Source organism: Megalobrama amblycephala, linkage group LG17 (assembly GCF_018812025.1).
Source record: "Megalobrama amblycephala isolate DHTTF-2021 linkage group LG17, ASM1881202v1, whole genome shotgun sequence".
In the NCBI taxonomy this organism is placed as follows: domain Eukaryota; kingdom Metazoa; phylum Chordata; class Actinopteri; order Cypriniformes; family Xenocyprididae; genus Megalobrama; species Megalobrama amblycephala.
Window position 1 is genome coordinate 11,520,115 of NC_063060.1, and position 23,489 is coordinate 11,543,603.

General features: G+C 36.2%; 1 protein-coding gene across 10 annotated transcripts; it reads right to left on the bottom strand.

Annotated features, from left to right (window-relative positions):
* Positions 1 to 2,825: 2,825 nt before the first annotated feature.
* On the bottom strand, positions 2,826 to 22,350 carry cspp1b (centrosome and spindle pole associated protein 1b). Of its 10 annotated transcripts, XM_048163412.1 has the most exons (28): positions 21,884 to 22,350; positions 20,987 to 21,085; positions 20,848 to 20,905; positions 20,667 to 20,761; positions 20,490 to 20,517; positions 18,603 to 18,662; positions 14,326 to 14,477; positions 14,078 to 14,137; positions 13,861 to 13,949; positions 13,468 to 13,595; positions 13,265 to 13,389; positions 13,067 to 13,164; positions 12,715 to 12,805; positions 10,666 to 10,768; positions 10,351 to 10,498; positions 10,204 to 10,266; positions 9,989 to 10,101; positions 8,442 to 8,591; positions 7,588 to 7,734; positions 6,967 to 7,035; positions 6,812 to 6,872; positions 6,325 to 6,451; positions 5,360 to 5,472; positions 5,113 to 5,147; positions 4,869 to 4,929; positions 4,473 to 4,567; positions 3,226 to 3,337; positions 2,826 to 3,154 (listed from the first exon to the last, which is right to left on the bottom strand). In XM_048163412.1, exons 4-28 carry the CDS (start codon positions 20,729 to 20,731, stop codon positions 2,991 to 2,993), a joined length of 2,457 nt encoding a protein of 818 aa, XP_048019369.1. In that variant the 5' UTR covers positions 20,732 to 20,761; positions 20,848 to 20,905; positions 20,987 to 21,085; positions 21,884 to 22,350; the 3' UTR covers positions 2,826 to 2,990. The 10 variants fall into 10 exon arrangements, 9 of the variants coding, with proteins under 9 accessions (XP_048019369.1, XP_048019367.1, XP_048019368.1 ...); XR_007180842.1 differs by lacking the exon at positions 20,490 to 20,517 and having other exon boundaries at positions 3,226 to 4,346; positions 21,884 to 22,349; XM_048163410.1 differs by lacking the exon at positions 20,490 to 20,517 and having other exon boundaries at positions 14,078 to 14,134.
* Between the last annotated feature and the right edge of the window lie 1,139 nt (positions 22,351 to 23,489).

Here is a 23,489-nt window from a genome sequence, read left to right on the forward strand (position 1 = left end):
GCATGTTGATCAGATCATTCCTCAGATGGAGACAGAGCACGAGAGAATGAGGAGAGACAATGAATGAGTCTTGGAAGCCAAACTGAGGGTAAAAACTGTACACTACACTTTCTTTCAAAAAATGTTCTTTGTTGTGCTCCAGAGAATTTAAAAGTCAAGGATAGCAATTTTTTAAAGGTGCCCTAGAATCAAAAATTGAATTTACCTTGGCATAGTTGAATAACAAGAGTTCAGTACATGGAAGAACATACACTGAGTTTCAAACTCTATTGCTTCCTCCTTCTTATGTAAATCTCATTTGTTTAAAAGACCTCCGGAAAACAGGTGAATCCCAACATAACACAGAGTGTTACATAACAGTCGGGATCATTAATATGTATGACCCCAATATTTGCATATGCCAGCTCATGTTCAAGGCATTAGACAAGGGCAGGACGTCTGGATCTGTGCACAGCTGAATCATCAGACTAGGTAAGCAAGCAAGAACAGCGAAAAATGGCAAATTGAGCAATAATAACTGATATGATCCATGATATCATGATATTTTTAGTGATATTTGTAAATTGTCTTTCTAAACGTTTCGTTAGCATGTTGCTAATGTACTGTTGGTTAAAGTTACCATCGTTTATTACTGTATTCGCGGAGACAAGAGCCGTCGCTATTTTCATTATTAAACACTTGCAGTCTGTATAATACATAAACACAACTTCATTATTTATAAATCTCTCCAACAGTGTGTAATGTTAGCTTTAGCCATGGAGCACAGCCTCAAACTCATTCAGAATCAAATGTAAACATCCAAATAAATACTATACTCACATGATCCAAAGCATGCATGCAGCATGCATGACGAACATCTTGTAAAGATCCATTTGAGGGTTATATTACCTGTGTGAACTTTGTTTATGCACTGTACGAGATTTAAAGGGGCCGCAGCCTGAATCAGTGCATAGTTAATGATGCCCCAAAATAGGCAGTTAAAAAAATTAATTTTTAATATTTTGAGCTGAAACTTCACAGACACATTCAGGGGACACCTTAGACTTATATTACATCTTGTGAAAGAACGTTCTAGGGCACCTTTAATTTGTGACCGTTTGTGTTGTATTGCAGGAGAAATATACTTTTAAAATTATATACTTTTAAACCACAAATGCTCATCTTGCATTAGTTCTCTTCTTCTCCTTATTACTATTCCGGCAGTGTAGATGCTGCTAAGTGTATTACTGCCCTCCACAGGTCAAAGTTTGAACTAAATCTTATATACTTTCACTAGCATAGTATAAGAATTTAGTTAGACCTTTGATTGACTTTGACCTGTGCAGAGCAGTAATACACTTAGAATTGTAAAAGAAGAAGAGAGCTAGCGCAAGATAATAATTTTTATATATTTTTTTTTTTTTTTTTAAATGACCAATCGTTTCGCTAGATAAGACCCTTATTCCTCGTCCGGGATTGTGTAGAGCCCTTTGAAGCTGCACTGAAACTGCAATTTGGACCACTAACTCAGTGGTAACTGTTGAAGTCCACTATATTGACAAATCATGCAATGTTTTCTTCAAAAACCTTAAAAGGGACCTATTATGCCCCATTTTACAAGATGTAAAATAAGTCTCTGATGTCTCCAGAGTGTATATGTGAAGTTTTAGCTCTAAATACCCCACAGATAATTTTTTATAGCATGTTAAAATTGCCACTTTTAGTGGTTGAGCAAAAATGCGCCATTTCAGCGTTGGCCCTTTAAATGCAAATGAGCTGCTGCGCTTGTATATCCTTGACGTATCACAGTTTTAGCACAACCTCTGTTTTGTATTGTCCTTTTGTATTGATATTCGTTCACTAAGCAGTCCAGTGTGATGATGATCAGACATAAACAAATTTCGGCAGAATTTTCCTGGAAAACCAAGTTAATCCACCTCGTTTTCAGCAGCTCAGATTTAGGTAGTAAATGAAGAGAGATATGTGGATTAACCCATCCAGCTACAGAACACCTAAAACGCTTGGGAGTCATTCTCATCAGTGCAGCCATGGCGGACTCGCTGTGAACGCGCTCAGGGCGGTTCTATGTTCAAACTTCAGTGTCTGTCAACATTCGTGAGCGGGGCCTGTGGCTTTTGTGACCTCACACTGCCAGGGATCTGGAAACGGCTTGTTCTGAGACACTGCTTATGATTTATGGGGATTAAAAAAAAAAAAGGAGTGGGTGGATTTTTATCTCTATAGGGTGGTTGCTCTATAAATTTTGCATAATAGGTCCCCTTTAATTTCTTTTCGACTGAAGAAAGACAAACATCTTGGATGACATGGGGGTGAGTAAATTATCAAGAAATTTTAATTTGAAATTGAACTAATCCTTTAAGGGACTGTTTATACAACACCATTTTCAACTAAAAACGGAAAACTTTATGCGTTTTGGCTGCTAATGTACACAACAGCGCCGCTTTGGGGGCCTGAAAATGGAAACTTTTGAAAGTGCAAGTTTATGAAAACAATACCATTATCATCTCAGTGTAAACTACAAAAACATGAATTTGTGAAAACGTTTGACATCATGCGCTTGCATATTACGTGTTAAGTCTGTGCAAACTATTGGTCTGGCATTCATACTACAGTGATTTTAGTCGTTTTGCGGATTGTGTTGACAACGCTGTCGTCTATATGCAAAACTTTTCAAAAAAGGAAAGGGAAAAACGTTTCAGTTTTTAGTACATCGTTGTTGTGTAAACATACCCTAAAAATTTACTTTTTTTTTTTTTTTTTGTTAGAAAAAAAAAACCTCTTCACTTGATATCATGATTCCACCAATCAATTTACAGGACAGATTCTGTAATTCAGTCAAGCAGTTGATCTCATAGAGATTCTGCTGATCAGTCTTTATTTGCTCAAGAGATCTGAACATTACATAAAATATATACTGTTTTACAATAATGCGCACACACTCTGAGTGTGTGTTATTGTAAAGCAGTCATGTATGTTACATGACATCCATCTTAGTGTTCAGAGCCAGACATCAGCCTAATGAGCGTGTCTGACGACTCCGCTCGAATCCAGGGCTCTGTAGCTGCTGTATCAATGGAACTGGGCCTGCCAGGAGACGGCAGGGTAAAACGCTCATCACGACGACCATCTTCATCTTCATCATCAGAGCAGCCTCCTAAACACATCATTGAAATAAGTTCTGCATCTTAAAAGAATTACAGAACATACACAGAGACAAACACAAACCTGCTGTGGTATGATGACCAAAGGCTTGTGATCTCTTCATCCTGAGAGTGTTTGTGTCTCTGAGTTTCCTCATGCTGAAGGACTGCTGGTGCATCGGCTGCTTTTCTGCAGCCTAAACACACACATATACACTTATACTGAAGTCATCATATGCAAAACAAAAGAACTGGTATCATGCAGTGACAAAATCTAAACTTATATAAAGTAAGTTACTTCAAAGTCATAACACATTACCTAGATTAGCCAAAATTGCATAATCTTCTGAGTAGGTACTTATTTTGAATAAGTAATTACTTCACAACCACTTAAAATGTATGTTCTATATAGTATGAATGTAATCTAGTCATACTACATTTGTCATGTTGTCATTATGTGACCTACAGTACCATTGTCTGTTGTGTCGCTTCACTGCCATTCACAAATCCTCTCTCGTGGCCTCATGGGATAGTAAAGTGTTCATAGTATGCACACTTCAGAATCTTGGCAGAAGCAGTAGGTCATCCAGGTACATTTTGCTTAATCTTTTATGAGTACTGTGAATTTGGACATAATTCTTTTGTCACATACTGTTTCTCACCTAGTAGGAAAGTATGCGATTTTGGATGCAGCCAGCCCCTCATCTGACTTCATGAGGTACATTCTGGGATGCCATCAGTATTAAAAAGTACTCAAACAAATTTATTTAAAAACAACAAAACTAAGCAAATATAAATTGTGAACAATATTTTTTGTGTATCATTTCCAATCAAGCTGTAATTTTGAATTTTATTTAAAAATACTTCAAACTAAAACAAATTATTCAAAAATATTTATTTGTATTTGGGGTACATAAAATGCTGACTATAAAACAGCAAAAGAGTCTGACACTTGCACAGTGTTCACAGTGTTATTTTCAGCAACGTCAATTCAACCACAGAATCCTTTCTCAGAAAATATAATGCAAGACGCGGTTGATGTTGGTTGAGAAAAATTATGGTTCAGCAAAACAAAACAAAAAAACAATTTTGAGTGTCAGAGTGTTTAACATTTACTTATCATGAGTTGTGTGAAATGTAGTTGAGGTCTTTTTAGGTATCAGACAATTCACATGCTTTTCCAAAATATCTGGAATAATGAATCCACTGACATGTGAAGAAAAAACATTTGACAATAAAAATCGCATGCAATTTTGTCAGTATAAATTGTACTGTCTATATGAGTTTGAAGTCATGTACAGACATATGTTTAGCTGTTTCAATGTGAATTACCTGAAGGTTTGCTAGTCTGCGTCGCTCTCGTGCAGATGGCTTAGCCGATTTCCTCTCGACATCTGGAGGAAGTGGGAATGCAACCCCATTCTGATCTAAAAATAAATAATAAGACATCTGTACACCAGTAGAAAGTGATCAACAGTGTGTATGAGAAAGTGGTATTTAACTCTTAAAAAAAAAAAAAAAAAACCTTGTCAGATGTCATAAAATTGTGTTCATATTTTTCTTTAAAATAAATATCACTTGGTTCGATATTTTGTTGTACTGTATAATGCAAAAACATGCATACATTTTTAAATGTGCCTTAAGTATCAAAATAAACTTTGGGGCCACTAAAAAATAACTTTTATGTTTATACTCATCAAACAATTAAAGAAATGTGTGTAATCCCACCAATAAATTCACTCTCTGACAGAAGCACAGATCCTCGTCCCCCCTCAACATCTCGGTTCCTCTGTGAGAAACAGAATAGAAAAATAGAACTGCCATGTTACACATCATTTAGTCTTAATTCATGATTTAAAGGGCATCACAAGTACTGCTTGGGCTGCTTCTGGTACTCCAGAATACAACGGAAATAACAAGCACAGGAAGCAGCAAACACGTCTTACATTTGTAGTAAGAGAAGTAGACTTACAGACTGCCGTGTTCTAGGAAGAAGCATAAAGGCATCTGAGAAATATTAAAAAAAAAAAGTGTGTCAGAATTTACATAAGACCAATATATTATAGTGAGCTCTCATTTCAGACAATATTTGACCTGCTTTATAGTAAAGGAAATACCAACACGTCCACGTACACGAACACTCGCAAACTAATATTCATTTCAGTAATTACAATCCTCATAGCTCAGATTTATATATTAGTATAACAGCCAATTCTTACCCCTGTACATGATGTCATCAGTTTTCTTTGAGCTGATTGGCTCAGTGCCACGGGAAGAGGGGCCTCGAACAGGCATACGCAAACGAGCCATGTCAAACACATCCACCCTGGACCTATAAACAAACACACACACAATGCTATACTGTGAAAATAGTCAAAGTTATTCACAATGCTGCTTATATAAAACAGCAAGTGCTGATAAAAAATATTATAGACAATTAATTAAAGTGTTAAATTCATTAAAAGTAAACCTTTCTAGAGGATATAAAAAATTATGTTTCTAAGTGTTGCACAGTGACAATGTAGTGAAGAGTTTTACTAGGCTGAAATGTCATATTGTATTACTGTAGCCATACTAACCAATCAGCGTCCAGGACCAGAACTATTCTTTAAAGTTAAATCATTTTTGTGAATATGATACTTTTGGATACTTTAAGCATTTCTGAATGAAAACAGAATGAAAACCTTTGGCTACAACCAGAATACATGAACAACATGCAGCCTACTTGTGTCAGCTAAGCTGCCATTTTAATTATTTGTATTTATGTGTTTATCTTTTAGATCAGTTCTGTACTCATGAAATCCTACAATTCATTGGGCGTATTTCTGTCACGTAAAAAAAATAAATAAATAAATAAAAATTACGCAACACATTTTATACAGCATACTTCCTAAGTATCATTTCCTTCCAGACAGCCATATTATAAACCATTAGTTTGAGAGATCACAGACAATTACGGATTCTCATTAACTACCGGAAAAACAGCTCATTTAGTAGAACCAGTCAAAACCAGCCAAGACTGGAAAAGACTGATGCTTATGCCTCTGACACAGTACAACTGTAGTGACCTGCTGTATTCATGTACAGTAGGTTGATAAGGTCATGTGTGGCAAATGATTAAAACATTCATTTAGTTTCAGACTTAAATATTAAACATTATTTCACAACACACTGTATGTATCACCTGTCAGTGAAGGGGGAGGGGAGAGGCTCCCACTCTGTGTGCAAGAGCTGCTCCTCCAGACGCCGTTGTTCACTGCGTAGACGTCTTCTTAACACACTCAGCTCATTAAAAACCTCACTCCTGTCCTCTGAAGAGAAGACCAACAAATACAGTAAGTCCTCAAAAATGGACTTGTGAGGATGACATTAGCTAATTTATAAGCAGACCAAACAAATATTCTAAAAAGTTAATAACCAGATCAAAGTTATAATCTAAAAATGAAATGTATTTTAACTTACTCTATAAACTAAATTTAATACCTAAAATCATCTGCACTGTAGGGATTTTCCATAATTAATAATGGCTTTACAACGGACTAAATAACTCAAATCTAAAATTTACATATGATTTCTGTAAGGGTCAGGTTTAGGGTTAGGGTATAGCAAATTTTATTAGCTTAATATAAAAAACAATAAAAGTCAATAGGATTTTCTCATCATGATATTACTCTCTGTTCTCTGATGGTTTCTGTGTTCTGGAGATGGAGGCGCCCGAAATGGAGAGAAATCCTGAGAAATATACAGAAATAAATAGGTGAGAAGTGAACATGAGTTTTTGCAATATTTGTTTGTTCAAGTAAATGTTTAATGGAGTGTTAGTTACTATAGCGTTTGAAGGGTTGCGGTGTTTATTCTGTAAGGTAGGGATGGGAGGGGATGGTGCACGTTGAACCTAAAAAAATCAATAAAAAAAATCAGTGGTGACAGTGGTCACACGCACTCACTACATACATGGACATTTTTCTGTCATGGCAACTCTTAGAGTGTTTGGCATGGTAATGTACAATATATGACAATGTTTGTATGTTTGGTTTTGGTGGAATAGATCTGCTACGCTGCTGCTGCAGAGCAAGTACGGGACTTGCTACTGCCAATGCATACACAACATGCTTCTGTGAGCAAATAAGACATGCTGCTGCTGTACAATACAGCAAACAGTAGCAGATTTATACAGGTGGAACTGGGGAAGGTGGAGGGATTCTGAAAATGCATTGCAACTGCCACAGAAAATGCAGACCAAGTATTTGAAGGTTGAGCAACAAGCTCATTGGCTACTGATACAGCAGGAACCATACAGTCATAGAGAATGATGTGATTGCAGCATGCTGAGTTAAGCCTGTGCCATCTAGAGCTTCATGACAGAACTTTGTATCTATGCTTAAACACACATATACAGCTGCAAACTGCAGTAAATTCACATCCACACTCAGAGAAAACCACACACCTGTTGCAGCCGTATTTGTCTCTCTCGCTCTTCTTGTTTTTGGAGAGCTGCTCTCTCTTTTTCTTTTTCTTCTTCTTTTTTCTTTTTCTCTGCATCCCTCCGTCTCTCTTCCGCCAGACGAGCAAGTTCTTCATTCTTCAGTTTTTGCTGCAAAAAATATCATAAGTTTGCTTAAAGTCAGCAGTGCTGGTCACTGAGATGGCCTTAGATTGTTAGGAGTGATCATGCACTGGAAAATGAGACACGACAACATGCATTTGATGCCATTTCTTTAAGCACTTAAATTTCCTTAAATTTAAATCCACTTAAAGTGTGATTTAAAGTTAAATAATCATGATTAAATCAATTGTTTAGATTAGACTGTTAATAATTATTTTCATGTTATTAAATATATACTGAAAAACCAACAGAGGAATCCGCACACCAAACAAATTCAGTTTACACACCTATAGAATACTTTTCATATATTTGTGCAGAATCTTTTCATATTTTTTGCAAAGAAATATATATTAAATTCTATAACATACTATAGTAAATCCAGTTCTATAATATAAATCTAAATATATTAAAAATAAAACACTAAAAACTAAAAATCAATCATTTTTAATTGAAAAGCAAATTTCATTTCAACGGACATTCATTTTTTCAGTACATTTAACGGTTATTAATTTATTATTGTTTTTTTTTACATTAACTTTCATTACAAAAGGTAATCTAAACATGAAAAAAAATTACCATGCACAATTTAATATCTAATATTCACTAATACTGAAATTGACTCCTAACTGATTTGGGACTGATACATTGTGCATCCCTAAAAATACGACAGGCAGGAATGTATGTGTCAGTCTGACCTCCATCTCTCTGCGTTTCCTGTTCTCCTGCTCCTCTTCATACTCTCTCCTGATTTTTTCTCTCTGTTCTGCCAGTCGTCTGTCCTCCCTCTCCTCCTCTGCCTTCATCCGCTCTCTCTCCTCTGCTTGCTTCCTTCGCTTCTCTTCCATCTAATGCCACACAGAAAAACACACACAAAGATCGTTATAATTATGATGTTTATATACAAGTACAGTGGGGTCCATTTTTTTTTAAAGGAGCCATCGAACGTTTTTTTACAAGATGTAATATAAGTCTAAGGTGTCCCCTGAATGTGTCTGTTAAGTTTCAGCTCAAAATACCCCATAGATTTTTTTTAAATAATTTTTTTAACTGCCTATTTTGGGGCATAATTAGAAATGCGCCGTTTCAGGCTGCGGCCCCTTTAATTGCTCGCGCTCTCCGCCCCCCCAGAGCTCTCGACTCTATCATTGCATAAACAAAGTTTACATTCAAAATGGATCTTTACAAAGTGTCCGTCATGCAGCATGTCTAATCGCGTAAGTACAGTGTTTATTTGGATGTTTATATTTGATTCTGAATGAGTTTGATAGTGCTCCATGGCTAACGGCTAATGCTACACTGTTGGAGAGATTTATAAAGAATGAAGTTGTGTTTATGAATTATACAGACTGCAAGTGTTTAAAAATTAAAATAGTGACGGCTCTTGTCTCTGTGAATAAAGTAATAAACGATGGTAACTTTAACCACATTTAACAGTACATTAGCAACATGCTAACGAAACATTTAGAAAGACAATTTACAAATATCACTAAAAATATCATGATATCATGGATCAGTTATTATTGCTCCATCTGCCATTTTTCACTATTGTCCTTGCTTGCTTACCTAGTCTGATGATTCAGCTGTGCACAGATCCAGACATTAATACTGGCTGCCCTTGTGTAATGCCTTTCATAATGTTGGGAACATGGGCTGGCATATGCAAATATTGGGGTCATACATATTAATGATCCCGACTGTTACGTAACAGTCGCTGTTATGTTGAGATTCGCCTGTTCTTCGGAGGTCTTTTAAACAAATGAGATTTATTTAAGAAGGAGGAAACAATGGAGTTTGAGACTCACTGTATGTCATTTCTATGTACTGAACTCTTGTTATTCAACTATGCCGTGGTAAATTCAATTTTCAATTCGATGGCACCTTTAAATTAATGCATTTAATGATCAAAACAGTATACAGTTAAAAATAAAGTTTCTATTTAAATGTATTTTAAAATGTAATTTATTCCTGTGATGGCAAAGCTGAATTTTCAGCAGCCATTATTTCAAGTGTCGCATGATCCTTTAGAAATCATTCTAATAATCTGATTTGGTGCTCATTTCTTATTATTATCAATGTTGAAAACATTTGTAAAGAATTTTTAAAGAATAGAATCTTCAAAAGAAAAGCATTTATGTGAAAAATAATTTTGTTGAAATGTAAAATAAATTTCATGTGTCCTTGCTGAATGAAAGTAATAATTTCTTATTTAAAAAAATCCTAGAGACCCCAAACTTGTGTGTACCTGGAGTCTCAGGCAAGCTTTGTATTGGTCTTTCTCCAGTAGTTGCTGGGGTGACAGCATCTGATTGAACACATTTCCTCTTGAAAACTGTGGAGTGTGTGTCTCAACAAAACCTTCAGATACACACATATACAACTTAGTTAAGAATGTAGACATTTGCTAAAAACACATCATACTCATTTGTACGTAAACTAAAACGTGTGCTAGCATGTTACCTGGCCTCTCCGTTCTTTGTGCTCCTGCTGCTGCATTCAAAAGGTGCATCTGCTTCAGATCAGCTACACACACAAACACATCATTTCTATAGCCAAACATTCCATAACTAACAGCTAGAGATCTAAGTCATAGTAAATAAGTCATACTGATTAGATTTCCAGTGCTGTCTCTGAGTGGTGCACCAGCTCCACCCCTTCCCCAGGGTTCATATGCTCTCATATCGGCTTCAAGTTCCGCATCCAGTCTTCTCTTCTCCTCTCTGTCCACTCTCCTCTGTGCAGCCCGCTCCTCTATCTACTCACAGGGCACACACACAAATAAATAAACTAATAAGCTGGAAGCCTTCATTAAGAAGTGTTCTAATGCACTTTTCCAAGAAGAAAGTTAGACTAAACAGATAAATGCACACCCATATTTTAAGGACCTTATTGCACATTTAATATGGAATAAGGAGGACACACCTGCTTTCTGAGCTCCTCTTTATAGCTGAGTCTGTTCTTCTGTGCATGATGTGCAGGAAACACTGAAAGACCTGAACCCACACCTTCATTCTCACCCAGAAACCTCCAGAAACACACACAAGCACAAATTAAGATGTGTATTAACTGTCTGCATACAGACATATGGTTTAAAAATGTATCTTTGATGGTGCAAAAAAAAAAAAAAAAAGAAGCTGAAGAAAGGACCATTAAAAGAACAAGTTTTTGGCTGAGGGTTTGGTGGTAAATGCTTTTCAATTAAGGTTACAAGTTGTAGAGATATTGGTGGCACTTTGTTGGGTAGCACCAGCTCACACCAGATAGTTCACCCAAAAATAGAAATTCTGTCATCATTTACTCATTCTGATGTTATTCCAAACCTGTACAACTCTCTCTCTTCTGTGGAACACAAAAGAAGATATTTTGAAGAATGTTGGTAACCAAACAGTATTGGAGCCCCTTGACTTTCATTGTAAGGACAAGAGAAAAAAGAGAGACACTTCTCTGTTCCAAAAAAGAAAACATTTTTATGGTGAACTACCCCTTTAGGTTGAGATGTTTTGATGTACAGTACACAACTAACTAACTTGTACCTAATGTGTTTGTATTAGCTGTTTCTGACACACGATCTTCATAAAGAAAGCAAGTAGAAGAGTTGATGCCATTGGTTTGCTGCCATTGTTGTCAGCTGGAATCTTAATTGTCAGCTCTTTTAATACATGTCACAAAGTGGCTCTGGAGAAACTGGATATTGTTTGTGTCTAATACTAAGTTAAGTTCCAGATTACTCGGACTTTGGATTTTTTCCCACCTCCTACTTGGAAATAAAGCCTGAAATACCGGACATCTTCAGTGTGGCAAAATAAGAGACACCCATTCACGGACCCCCCGTGAATGATACCTTTTTTCCTATTCAGCTCTATATCTGGAGAGCCTCTTGCATTCAAAGGGTGTATGTGAGCTCGACATGTTTTTATAAAACCGCACAGGTTTACATCACCTGTTCTCGAGACTCTGTCGCTATGGAAACAGAGCCGCTAAAATGAAATGAGCTTCTCTACTATTTATTTGTGAAACTGATTTCTTTATATTTGCTATTAGTATTCTCCACACTGCAAAATCCTTATGCGTTTATTCAACTATGTGTGGGTCTAAAATCGCGTCCCGTAATGATTTGATATGGGACGCATCATTTTACCTGTAAATATGGGACGCTTCCGTATTCCACGGGACGGGTGGCAACCCTACCTTCGTTCATCTTAGGAACACAAAGTAAGATATTTTTGATGGAAATACATAGAACCCGGAAGCTTGCACTGTCTATACAACAACAGCATTGGACAATGACGGGGAGAGAAGAAATTATTGAATAAAATCGTTATTTCTGTTTTGTTTTTGCGCACAAAAAAGTATTGTCACTTAATAACATTAAGATTGAACCCCTGTAGTCACGTGGACTATTTTAAAAATGTCGTTGTTCCTTTCTATGGGATAAAAAACCTAAAAATAAATCTGAACGAATATGAACGAAGGTCTTATGGGTGTGGAACAACATGAGGGTGAGTAATTAATGACAGAAATATCCTTTTTGGGTGAACTAACCCTTTAAGTTTATGCAGTGATACATTAATTATTGCTTTTTCATCAGCTGTCAAAGCAAACTGCAGCATTTGGGTTTTTTTTCCGTTTGTTTTTGCCATATATTTGACACAAAAACACGAAATGCTCTTGTTGTGTCATGGCGACATCGTGTGGTCAACGTGAACAAGATGTGTGACTAACTGGAACTCATTGATGTCAGAAGTGGGATTTTGCCACTTCCAACCTCGTCGCAAACGTGGCATTATACATGATACATTGTTATGGAAAGAAATTATTTGCCAATCTTAGGAAGGGACAAACAGAAAGCTGGAAACACTCAGACTGATGCTGGTGTTAATGCCTGCTTCTAAACAACCACAAATTACAACAAGTAATAATGTGTCTGGAAAATTGCATTTGTGTGAGTGTCTGTGTCAGCTGAGCTCTTACGGTCTGTGAATGTTTCTGCTGTGCTCATGCGGACTGAGTGGGTGTGGCTCTGCTGATGATGCTGGAAAAGAAACTTCCGCTATTGGGCCATCTGTGAAAACACAAACACTCATGATGTAGCACCAGTGGGAATCCTATGTTGAACGTATTTAAAAACTGGTTTTCCTGCTGAATAGATTTATCTGGTTTTGCTGCAATCAAAAATGTCCCCTGAAATGCATTATTCAGTTCATAAGTATTGATGTTTCATGCTCTCATCAGCCAATAATTCACTGCACAAAACCATGTTTATCCTCATTGCAATGAAAACTTATATTTAATGTAGTCATAATGGGTCATAATTGTGTCTTACAGGCTCTGCTGGGGCTCGGCAAACTCTCAGAATCATTATTTCGAGGCTTATAGGCATCTGCAAGGAATGGGAGGTGGGTAGGGACAAAAGGCATCCTGCTGAAAAGGAAAAAAAAAAAAAAAACATGTTTGGGAGTTTAAAGTACAGCATGTGTGGATACGTGTTTGTGTGTGTGCACTTGTGTATATCCAGGCATACCTGCATGGAGACAGAGGGTCTGTCCTGTATTGCAGAAGACCCTCAGGAGGCTCAGCAGTGTCCAGGCGGGTGATGTCATCCCTAGGTTGCTTTCTGTATGCAGATGCCTCACTCGCAAAGAGCTGCTTTAAAGGAACAGGCCAGAAAATTAACACAAGAACAGCACCAAATATGTACACATTTACAAACGCACACCTCGTTACCTTTTTATCAGCATCCGTTACTCTCGGAACTCTCAGGTCCAGTTCTTTATCCCTAAAGACAGTTGATTTACAGGGATATCTGTAACGCTCTTTTCTCATCTTCTGCGTCACCTCCAGATCTGTTTCACCTGTCAATCAACATCAGCCATGTCAGAAGCCTAAGCCTCAGTTAATGTCAGTTAAAGGGATAGTTCACTCAAAAATTACAATTCTTTCATCATTTAACCAAATAGTTTTGGGAACAACATGAGGATGAGTAAATGATCATTTTTGGGTGAACTATCCCTTTAAAATCAAGTCAGAATCATTCTCTATCATTTCTCCAGATATTGAGCCAGTCAAAACAGTAACAAGGACCTTTAACCAATAAGAATCGCAATACTGAACTCTTACCTATTAAGAGTCCAGTGGTGCAAACTGTGTCCTGACTGGCCGCAGATACAGATCTTTCATTGGCTTGGGTGGCAACGGATGTTGACATTCTACAACAGTGAAGGAGTGGTGATAAATGCGGGTTCAAAGCATTTTGCCATTCAAAATACTAATAAATAAAAGCTGCCAGCTTGCCAATACTGTAAAAGAAGAAATTTAATCAGTGTATGTCTTTTACCTGTTTCTGTGCTGTAGTTTGCTTATGTGATGCCCTGTCTCTGTGTACACTTCTTCTCTTCTTATGAAAAAGACAGAGATAAAGATAATACAATTAATACCTATATTATAATATATATTAATATATAATATATACAAACTAAATAAATAATATACACAAAAAAGGGATTTCAAAACCAGCCCTTAGAGAACACGAAATGGGTTCATGAGTCACCATTTATAAACATCTCTCCCTCTCTCTATCCTCACCTGTTTGCTGTCCTGATGTCTCTCTCTTTCTGATGCCGCCTCCCTTGTAAAAGCATGAGTTCTTCATCACTGCAGTCTTCCTCTGAGCTACACACACCCCATCCCAGACCACACACATCTGTAAGGGTGGCCACATGCCTCACACGGACCGTCTGAAAAAGAGAGCAAGCGTTTTGTGAGTGAGAGACTTCTTGCCCTTAAAAAAAAAACAGTACTCTGACAGAACCATGGTACAGTCAAAATGGTAATATCATGATAATTTATGATACAGTGGCAGATGATGAGGATTTTCTAATGGGCAGACAGATATCAGAAGAATGGGACAGTGGGGATTTGGGTAGCATCAAAAATATAGTATTACTATTTTGGTATATAAAATGAAAATACATTTTGCTTTACTGTGTATCAAAAGATTCCGGCATGACAGCAGATATAACCAACAGCAAGAGGTGAGAGCGACAGACATGGAAGTGAAATCTTAACCTCACAGAACAGTAAATGTGTAGTCCCTTGTGAAAAAGAAGTACACTTTAGCATATTTTTAAAAAAAGTACTTATTGTGGAAATAATATCCCTAAAAAGAATATACTGTGTGAAACTGAATGTAATGTTTTCTGACACTTAACTGCATGTTATTTGCAATTAAATGAGAATGTATTATAGTTTAAATTTATACTAACTGCAATTAGTTATTTAATTAGTTACTTAAGGGTTTTTGACATACCTAAGAAGGACTTAATGCATCTTTATATAAAATTTCCTAATTACTTCTATTGTCTTTGAAATATGGTTAAAGGTGCCCTTGATTCAAAAATTGAATTTACCTTGGCATAGTTAAATAACAAGAGTTCAGTACATGGAAAAGACATACAGTGAGTCTCAAACCCCATCGTTTCCTCCTTCTTATATAAATCTCATTTGTTTAAACGACCTCCGAAGAACAGGCGAATCTCAACATAACACCGACTGTTACGTAACAGTCGGGGTGTACGCCCCAATATTTGCATAATGCCAGCCCATGATGTTCCCAACATTATAAAAGGCATTAGACAAGGGCAGCCAGTTAACGTCTGGAGCTGCACACAGCCGAATCATCAGACTAGGTAAGCAAGAACAACAGATGGAGCAATAATAACTGACATAATCCATGATAGCATGATATTTTTACTGATATTTGTAAATTGTCTTTCTAAAAGTTTCGTTAGCATGTTGCTAATGTACTGTTAAATGTGGTTAAAGTTACCATCGTTTCTTACTGTATTCACGGAGACAAGAGCCGTCGCTATTTTCATTTTTTAAACACTTGCAGTCTGTATAATTCATAAACACAACTTCATTCTTTATAAATCTCTCCAACAGTGTAGCATTAGCCGTTAGCCACAGAGCATATAGCCTCAAACTCATACAGAATCAAACGTAAACATCAAAATAAATACTTTACTCACATAATTCGAAGCATGCATGACGAACATCTTGTAAAGATCCATTTGAGGGTTATATTAGCTGTGTGAACTTTGTAAATGCGCTGTAATATAGTCGACAGCTGGTGTGGCAGGCAGCACGCCATTTAAGGGGGCGGCACCAAGTGTAAATCAGTGCATTGTTAATGATGCCCCAAAATAGGCAGTTAAAAAAATTAATAAAAAAAAATCTATGGGGTATTTTGAGCTGAAACTTCACAGACACATTCAGGAGACACCTTAGACTTATATTACATCTTGTGAAAGAACGTTCTTGGGCACCTTTAAAACGTACTGCCAAATGTACTGACAACAAGAATTTATGGTAAACTACAATTTAATGTAATTTCTATTGAAACTTGTATGTCATGTATTTAAAGCTGCAGTCCACGATTTTTCCTCTTTGTCGCCATCTCTGTTTGAAACATGCGATTGCAGTCATATGCGGAACAGTTATCTGTACGTGCATTGTGCCTCGGCACAGCTCGTCAGCGCAGATGAATCTAATGTTTACTGTCAGTCACCGCACCGGTGTGGATACTGTACTTCAGAATCACAGATTCTACGTCTTGAAAGTATGACCAAAATAAGAATTTTCACTGGAAAATATCATCTGAACAAGTAAGTAATGATGATTAAATCTAACGATGGCTTAGCTCGGATCATGCCAAACCGTGCAAATCATTATTACTGTTATATTGTTCTCAAATTGTTAATGTTAACAACATCAGCATTGCGTGACTGTGTATTTAGTGTATATTAGCGTTACCTGTAGATTTCAATTTCTGTAGCCACTCCACAGTCCAAAGTCTTTTGCTTTTTGGCTACGAGTGAATCTCCAGTTTTCACTGATGATTGTCATTTGGATCTTTCTGGATTACAATCCACCATCAAAATGATAAGTTTAATTATTTCAGCTGCTGTGAGAAAAGGCTATAAATGTGCTGCTACCAGCAGCATCCTCACATGATATAACTGACTAGCCTCTCGAAGGGACTCCTTCCTTTCTGTTTACAGACATGATGTAATGACGCACAGAGGAACTGCTGCATGCTCGAATTTCCCGCGGAAATCCACCATATCGCTCTTATTATAAAACATTATTACAAGCTTACCGTTGTGAATCGAGACAAGATAATGAGATTGTTTTGAACACTGGCTGGTTATGTACTTGCTCAAAAATTGATTTTGGATCATTTTTAACCAAAAAAAGTTGTGGACTGCAGCTTTAAATATATTTGTAATTACACATTTTTTTAATGTGCTATTTAAGACATTTAAAACATATTTACTTTACAATATTTATAATGAATATCACACTACAGTTAAAATTAAAACAAGTAATTTAGTATGTTAGTCACATAATTCTTTAAAGCATGACAAACAATTTTTAGAACATAATGATTTAAAATATACTTTATACCTTTTAATTTTACATTATTACAAAGTGCACTTTATAAGTGTAACTGTGTAAGTATACTTGAAGGCACAATATGTAAGATTTTTGGATTAAAATATCCAAAAAACACTAGAACAATGTTATATATTTTGTTGACTTGTGTACTTACATTATCCTAAATGTTTCCAATAAGCAATTTTAACCAGGACAGTGTCCGTGCGTCACCTATCAATGACATCATACCCGCGTTACCCTCTGTTTCCGTTTTTATTTTGTAGAAATCATGGAAACACCAAAGACACTTTAATATATTATGTGTTTTACTAGACAGGAGTGCAACTGTTTGGATACATTCATCAACAGAAAACGAATCATGTTATATAGCTCAAAAAAGTAAGTCTTATTGTTAAAATCTCATTTTCTTGATTTACCGTGAGTACCATGTTTACCATGCCTAATATCAATCTAGCTTACTGCAGTGTATGTCTCACTGTAGCCGCAGAGCGAACACAGAGTAGCACTATAACAACTTTAAACACACTCTAATGTATCTAATATGATAAAACAGAGCTGTTTTACTCCACATACGCTTGACTGGAAGAAGCGGAAGCGGCATAATAAAAGTTCTACTGCTCTCGAGACGTGTGTCGCATTCGTCTCTCATTAGCAATCGCTCCAGTGGCCTCATTTCTGTTCGCACAGCACTCGGCCCTGCTCTGCTTCATACTACAGTAACGTTAATAATCTTATCCATGAACATGATTTCTGCCCAAGTCCTGTACCAATTCTTTTCCGCCAGCTGTAGACGTGAAGACAACACCTCCCATGATTCTGCAAAATCAAGGCGTCATCAAGCTACGCCTTTGTTTTGAATAAGCGACCTCTAGCAGCGAAATTTTACATAGTGTGCCTTTAAGTGTGTTAAGAAATGTCCTCACTCCAAGTTCACTTAAATGGCCTTTTCTTTTATTAATATTATATTATCTGCGAGTGCAGTTTTTAAAAAACCAAATACTTTAAAGATTTGAAGTACACTACTAGTGCACATTCAATATAATTAAGTGCACTTCTTTTTCACAATGGGTTCAGACCTTATCCACCAGGGAATCAAGTGCTCAGTTAGAATTTTGTGTTTGAACTTCCGTTTTTGCGGTAGCTCTGTATATTTCAGTGGCATCAATGTTGAAGAGGAATTAGCTGGTGAAGTAACTTTACTTATTGTAGAGTAAACAAAAGCTATCATGAGCATATCATTAACGAACGGCTCATTCATAAATCTGTAAGATCTTACCTTCATGCTGTGGAAATACAAACCGGAAGACAGAACACAACGAGCGCAGCTCTGAAAAGGGGCGGGGCTACATAAGGTCTATACAAGGAGGGAAACAAACAATCAGGCTTTTGATCCAGTACTGTACCCTGGGTATTCTTCTTCTCTCTGGAACTGTGTGAATGTCACCAGCATCCCAGTGATCTTTCTGCAAAAGACACAAAGACAGTGAGAAATGAAGATTGGGTCTCATTCACTAAGTGTGCGTACACACAAATTTGTTTGTGAAATCTGCATATGCATGTTTTCACAAACAAATCATGAGTCACCAATAACATCTGTACTAAAAAAATTATTCTACATATCCAAAAAAATGTAGGAACAACAGAAACAACACATACTTGCAAATCACATACTCTAGGTGGCCTCATAATTGTGTTAAGATGAAATATTATACATGGATATTTCTTCTTATAGGGTTAGTTCACCCAAAAATTTCTGTCATTAGGGTGCTTAGTAAGACCTTTGTTCATCTTCGGAACACAAATTAAGATATTTTTGTTGATATCCAAGGGTTTCTGAACCACACATAGGCATCAACATCATTGCACCTTATAAAGGGTTAGTTCACCCAAAAAATTCTGTCATTTATTACTCGCGTTCATGCCGTTCCAGACCTGTAAGACCTTCGTTAATCTTCGGAACGCAAATTGAGATATTTTAGTTGAAATCCGATGGCTCATTGAGGCCTGCATAAGGAGCAATGACACTTCCTCTCTCAAGAGCCATTAATGCACTAAAACATATTTAAATCGGTTCATGTGAGTACAGTGGTTCAATATTAATATTATAAAGCGACGAGAATATTTTTGGTGCACCAAAAAAACAAAATAACGAATTATTTAGTGATGGCCGATTTCAAAACACTGCTTCAGGAAGCTTCGGAGCATAATGAATCAGTGTGTCGAATCAGCGGTTCGGAGCGCCAAAGTCACGTGATTTCAGCAGTTTGGCGGTTTGACACACGATCCGAATCATGATTCGATACACTGATTCATTTATGCTCCGAAGCTTCCTGAAGGAGTGTTTTGAAATCGGCCATCACTAGATAAGTCCTTATTTTGGTTTTTTTTGGCGCACCAAAAATCTTCTCGTCGCTTTATAATATTAATATTGAACCACTGTACTCACATGAACTGATGTAAATATATTTTTAGTACCTTTATGGATCTTGAGAGAGGAAATGTCATTGCTGGCTATGGAGGCCTCACTGAGCCATCGTATTTCAACCAAAATATCTTAATTTGTGTTCCGAAGATCAACGAAGGTCTTACGGGTGTAAAACGACACGAGGGTGAGTAATTAATGACAGAATTTTCATTTTTGGGTGAACTAACCCTTTAAGGTCACCTTTTGAGCCACTGTAGTCACGTTGACTATTTTAACAATGTCTTTAATACCTTTCTGGACCTCAGAAGGTGCAATGATGTTGCTGCCTATGTGTGGTTCAGATACCCTTGGATTTCATCAAAAATATATTCATTTGTGTTCCGAATATGAACCAAGGTCTTACGGGTTTGGGACGACATGAGGGTGAGTACTTAATGAAATTTCATTTTTGGGTGAACTAACCCTTTAAATATATTCCACCATATACAGTGAAGAGTAAAAAAGCTACGTTAAAGCTCAAGCACTGAGGTTTCTCTGTATAACAATGTAGAAGCGTACATGTACAGCTATCTAAGACATCTATAATCTGGGTATGTATAAAAGGTGTTCAATGTGTATGAAGTGATTTTGAGGCACACAGTGATTTCTGTGTGTGCTCTCAGACAAGACCACATATTTAGAGTTATATGTTTGCTGAAAGTGACAAAGGCTGGAAAGGGAAGGTTGTACAGAAAGCCCTTATATGGAAATGATTTGGGAATGTTTATACAAATGACTAACCTCAAACATGCAGCGGCTCATTTAGAAAACTCCAAATTCATTAATATTACAATGAGGTTAAGAACAAATGAATGTTCTTACATACATTGTGAGATTTTTCAAGAGAAGTTCTCCTGTGTGTACAAATATGAAATTATCCATAAAATTATTACTGAATAAGACCCACTGTCTTTGAATATTGACATTTTAAGATCTTAATGGGCCTCAATAAGGGCATTTAGGACAGGGCCCAAGTGTGCATGTATGTATTAGTGTGTCTCACCTCTGCCATGTATTTCCTGTAATCTTTCCTGAGCTCTTCTTGCAGTTTGTGTTTCTTTCTCTCATATTCCTCTCCGAGCGGCAGACTCACTCCATCTACATGATGAAATTACACCAACACACCTTTAGAACCAAGTATGTATATAACAGAAATTAAATTACAACCATATTAACAGCTGTACCTTGCTGACTTGTACGTGGAGGGATGTTCTCTTTCTGTAGAACGTGGCCTGTCCGCCTCTGATAAATCAGAAAAATTAAACAACATTACAATGATGACAAATCAAACATGCTTTCATTAACCCCATCACCAACTCTCACCCTCATCTCCATGTAAGGGAGCTCCTGTTCCAGACAGGCCTTCTCTTCTGCTATCTTCATCTTCTGATCTTCCAGAAACTTCTCCAATACCTCATCCATCTGAAATACATACAAATATTAAAGCAAAGCACATCAAACATAAACAGCGCCAAATGTGGATGCATATAGCTTATTCATAAACAATATAGGTACACTTTACAATAAGATCCCACTAGTTTGTTAATGCATTAACTAACATCAACTAACAGCGAGCAATACATTTGTTACAGTATTTATTCACCTTTGTCACTGTTAGTAAATAAAGGTACTTTTTGTTAGTTCATGTTAGCTCAACTGCATAAAACAATATTAACAGATAAAACTTTTGATTTTACTGTCATATTAGTAAATGTTGAAACTGAAACTTTAACTAATATTAATAAATGCTTTAGAAGTATTTTACATTGTTAGTTCATGTTAACTGATGTAGTTAACTAATGTTTACAAATGGAACATTACTGTAAAGTGTTACTACAATATCTATAAAAAACTAAAGTAACAGTAAATAAAGCTTTATTTATAACAGTATTGTTTACACATGATATGAAAGTAGAAACAAGAAAATATAATATTATTAACAATGAAAAAAAAAGAAAAACACAATAAGCAAATAAAAGTTAAATAAAAAGTTTAGATAAAGTCTATAACAGATTAACACTGCGTAGAATTTGGCATACTTATAATTGTATTTTTAGTCATTTAATCCAATTCAGTGACATTGAGTCATCTTTAGCTAAGGCTTGGGTGTCCAAATGCTTATGAACCAGCCTTACAAACAAGTAGCCTACTATGGTAACTATTTATGCCTTGCATAAACCTCTATGCACACATTCACAAAGTGCAGGAAAGGTTACACACCTCTCGGAGCTCCTCCTGGTGCTGAAACTCACTTTAATCTTCGGTTGGCACGACTTTGAATCGGAATACATCTGTTCTTCCACCCCACAAAAGAACCATTTGATCAGATCGCACCGATATCAGACATGTTAATAAACTTACTTAAACTGTGTTGTTTATTTACTAAATCTGATGTGTTAGCTGATACAAACTCTATAGCGAACTAACAATCTCAGATAATGTACTAGTTTAATTGGATAAAGGGAATAAATGTGTCACTTGTTATCTGGATCTATTTATATGTTGGAAATAATCAATGTTTTAAATAAACGGCATATTTAGCTTGTGTGACTGCACTGATCTATGGACACCGGTCACACTCGAAAGACAACAGCGTTATCCCTCTCCTCCAGTCTTCCTGTCTTTCACTTCCTCTGTTTTCCTCTCGCTGCTGCTGATCTATATAACGCTAGGACGGGCAGAAGCGGAAAAACGCTGTTCGGTCGTGACGTTTTCTAGGCCAACCCGGAAGAGGCCATGGATTTAGAATAAAGGTTTTGAATTTATGAGGAAATTTTTTTGAATTTACTTCATACCCTCTCTCTCTGTTCATTGCACACAAGCATCGTTTTATTTATTTATTTATTGGTCATTTCTTAACTGTCATTTCTAAACATAATTTATATTATCTATGTGGATTTTTAGAAAATAAATTCTCTTCATGGTTTTAATGGTTTATTCAATGTTTAAAGTACATCACAGGAGTTTTTATTTCTAAAAGTCATTGAATTTCCTCCATATTATGTATTATGATTTATGTATTATAAGTCGTTCCGTAGTCTAATGGAAATTAGATTTTTTTACTTTTTTGGAATAAACTGACCAACACCTTTGTGAGACTAATTTTATAGCTTGCAATTTTTTTGTGTACTTTTTTATGGACACTTCGTACGAAATTAATGACTGATTGTAAATTACGTACATTATGAAGATTATCTATTAAAAGGTGGCAGGCAGTTCAGTCATTTGTTTGAATATTTCCACCGCATAGCAAATTATGTATTAGATTTAATAGCATTCTGTAATGTAAATTACAATTTAAACTAGCCAACTTCTTTGTAAAGGTTTTTTTTTTTTTTTTTTTTTACTATTTTCTTAGGCTAATAATGATCTAAATTAGAAAAGAATTTAATTTATAAATATTACATCATATTATAATAGCTAATTATTATTTGCCATAGCCTATATATCTCAGCATTTTGTTTTAATTCTTCAGCCAGTGAACTTTAAGCATTCGTCTGTCAAAGAGAAAGAAACCATTTATGTTTATTTCAGTGATCCCGTTGTATCTAAAACAACTGCAGTTTATTCTCACGCCCATATAAAGACTGCTGAACTCATCAACAACACAACGTTTGGCCTTCTTCGTATTGTGGATATTGTAGTTTTGTTAAAGTCACTTGTTTTAATATGTATTCGTCGTATGCTACGTCCCGACGGTATTAAATAAATAGGACATTTAATAAATAAAAGACAACTCAATAATTTTTTGTATAATATCAGAATGTATTTTACTTGTCATTTTTTAAAAATAATGCCGTTGCAAGACCTCTAGACCTGTGACGAT

Excerpts from the sequence above, each read along its gene's own strand:
- cspp1b (XM_048163407.1), bottom strand. The coding sequence starts at position 21,085 with ATGGATGAGGTATTGGAGAAGTTTCTGGAAGATCAGAAGATGAAGATA. Across the intron at positions 13,165-13,264 it reads GACCCTCTGTCTCCATGCAG|CAGGATGCCTTTTGTCCCTA; the intron begins GTATGCCTGGAT and ends TTTCCTTTTCAG. Across the intron at positions 7,036-7,587 it reads GACAAATACGGCTGCAACAG|GTTCAACGTGCACCATCCCC; the intron begins GTGTGTGGTTTT and ends TGATTTTTTTAG.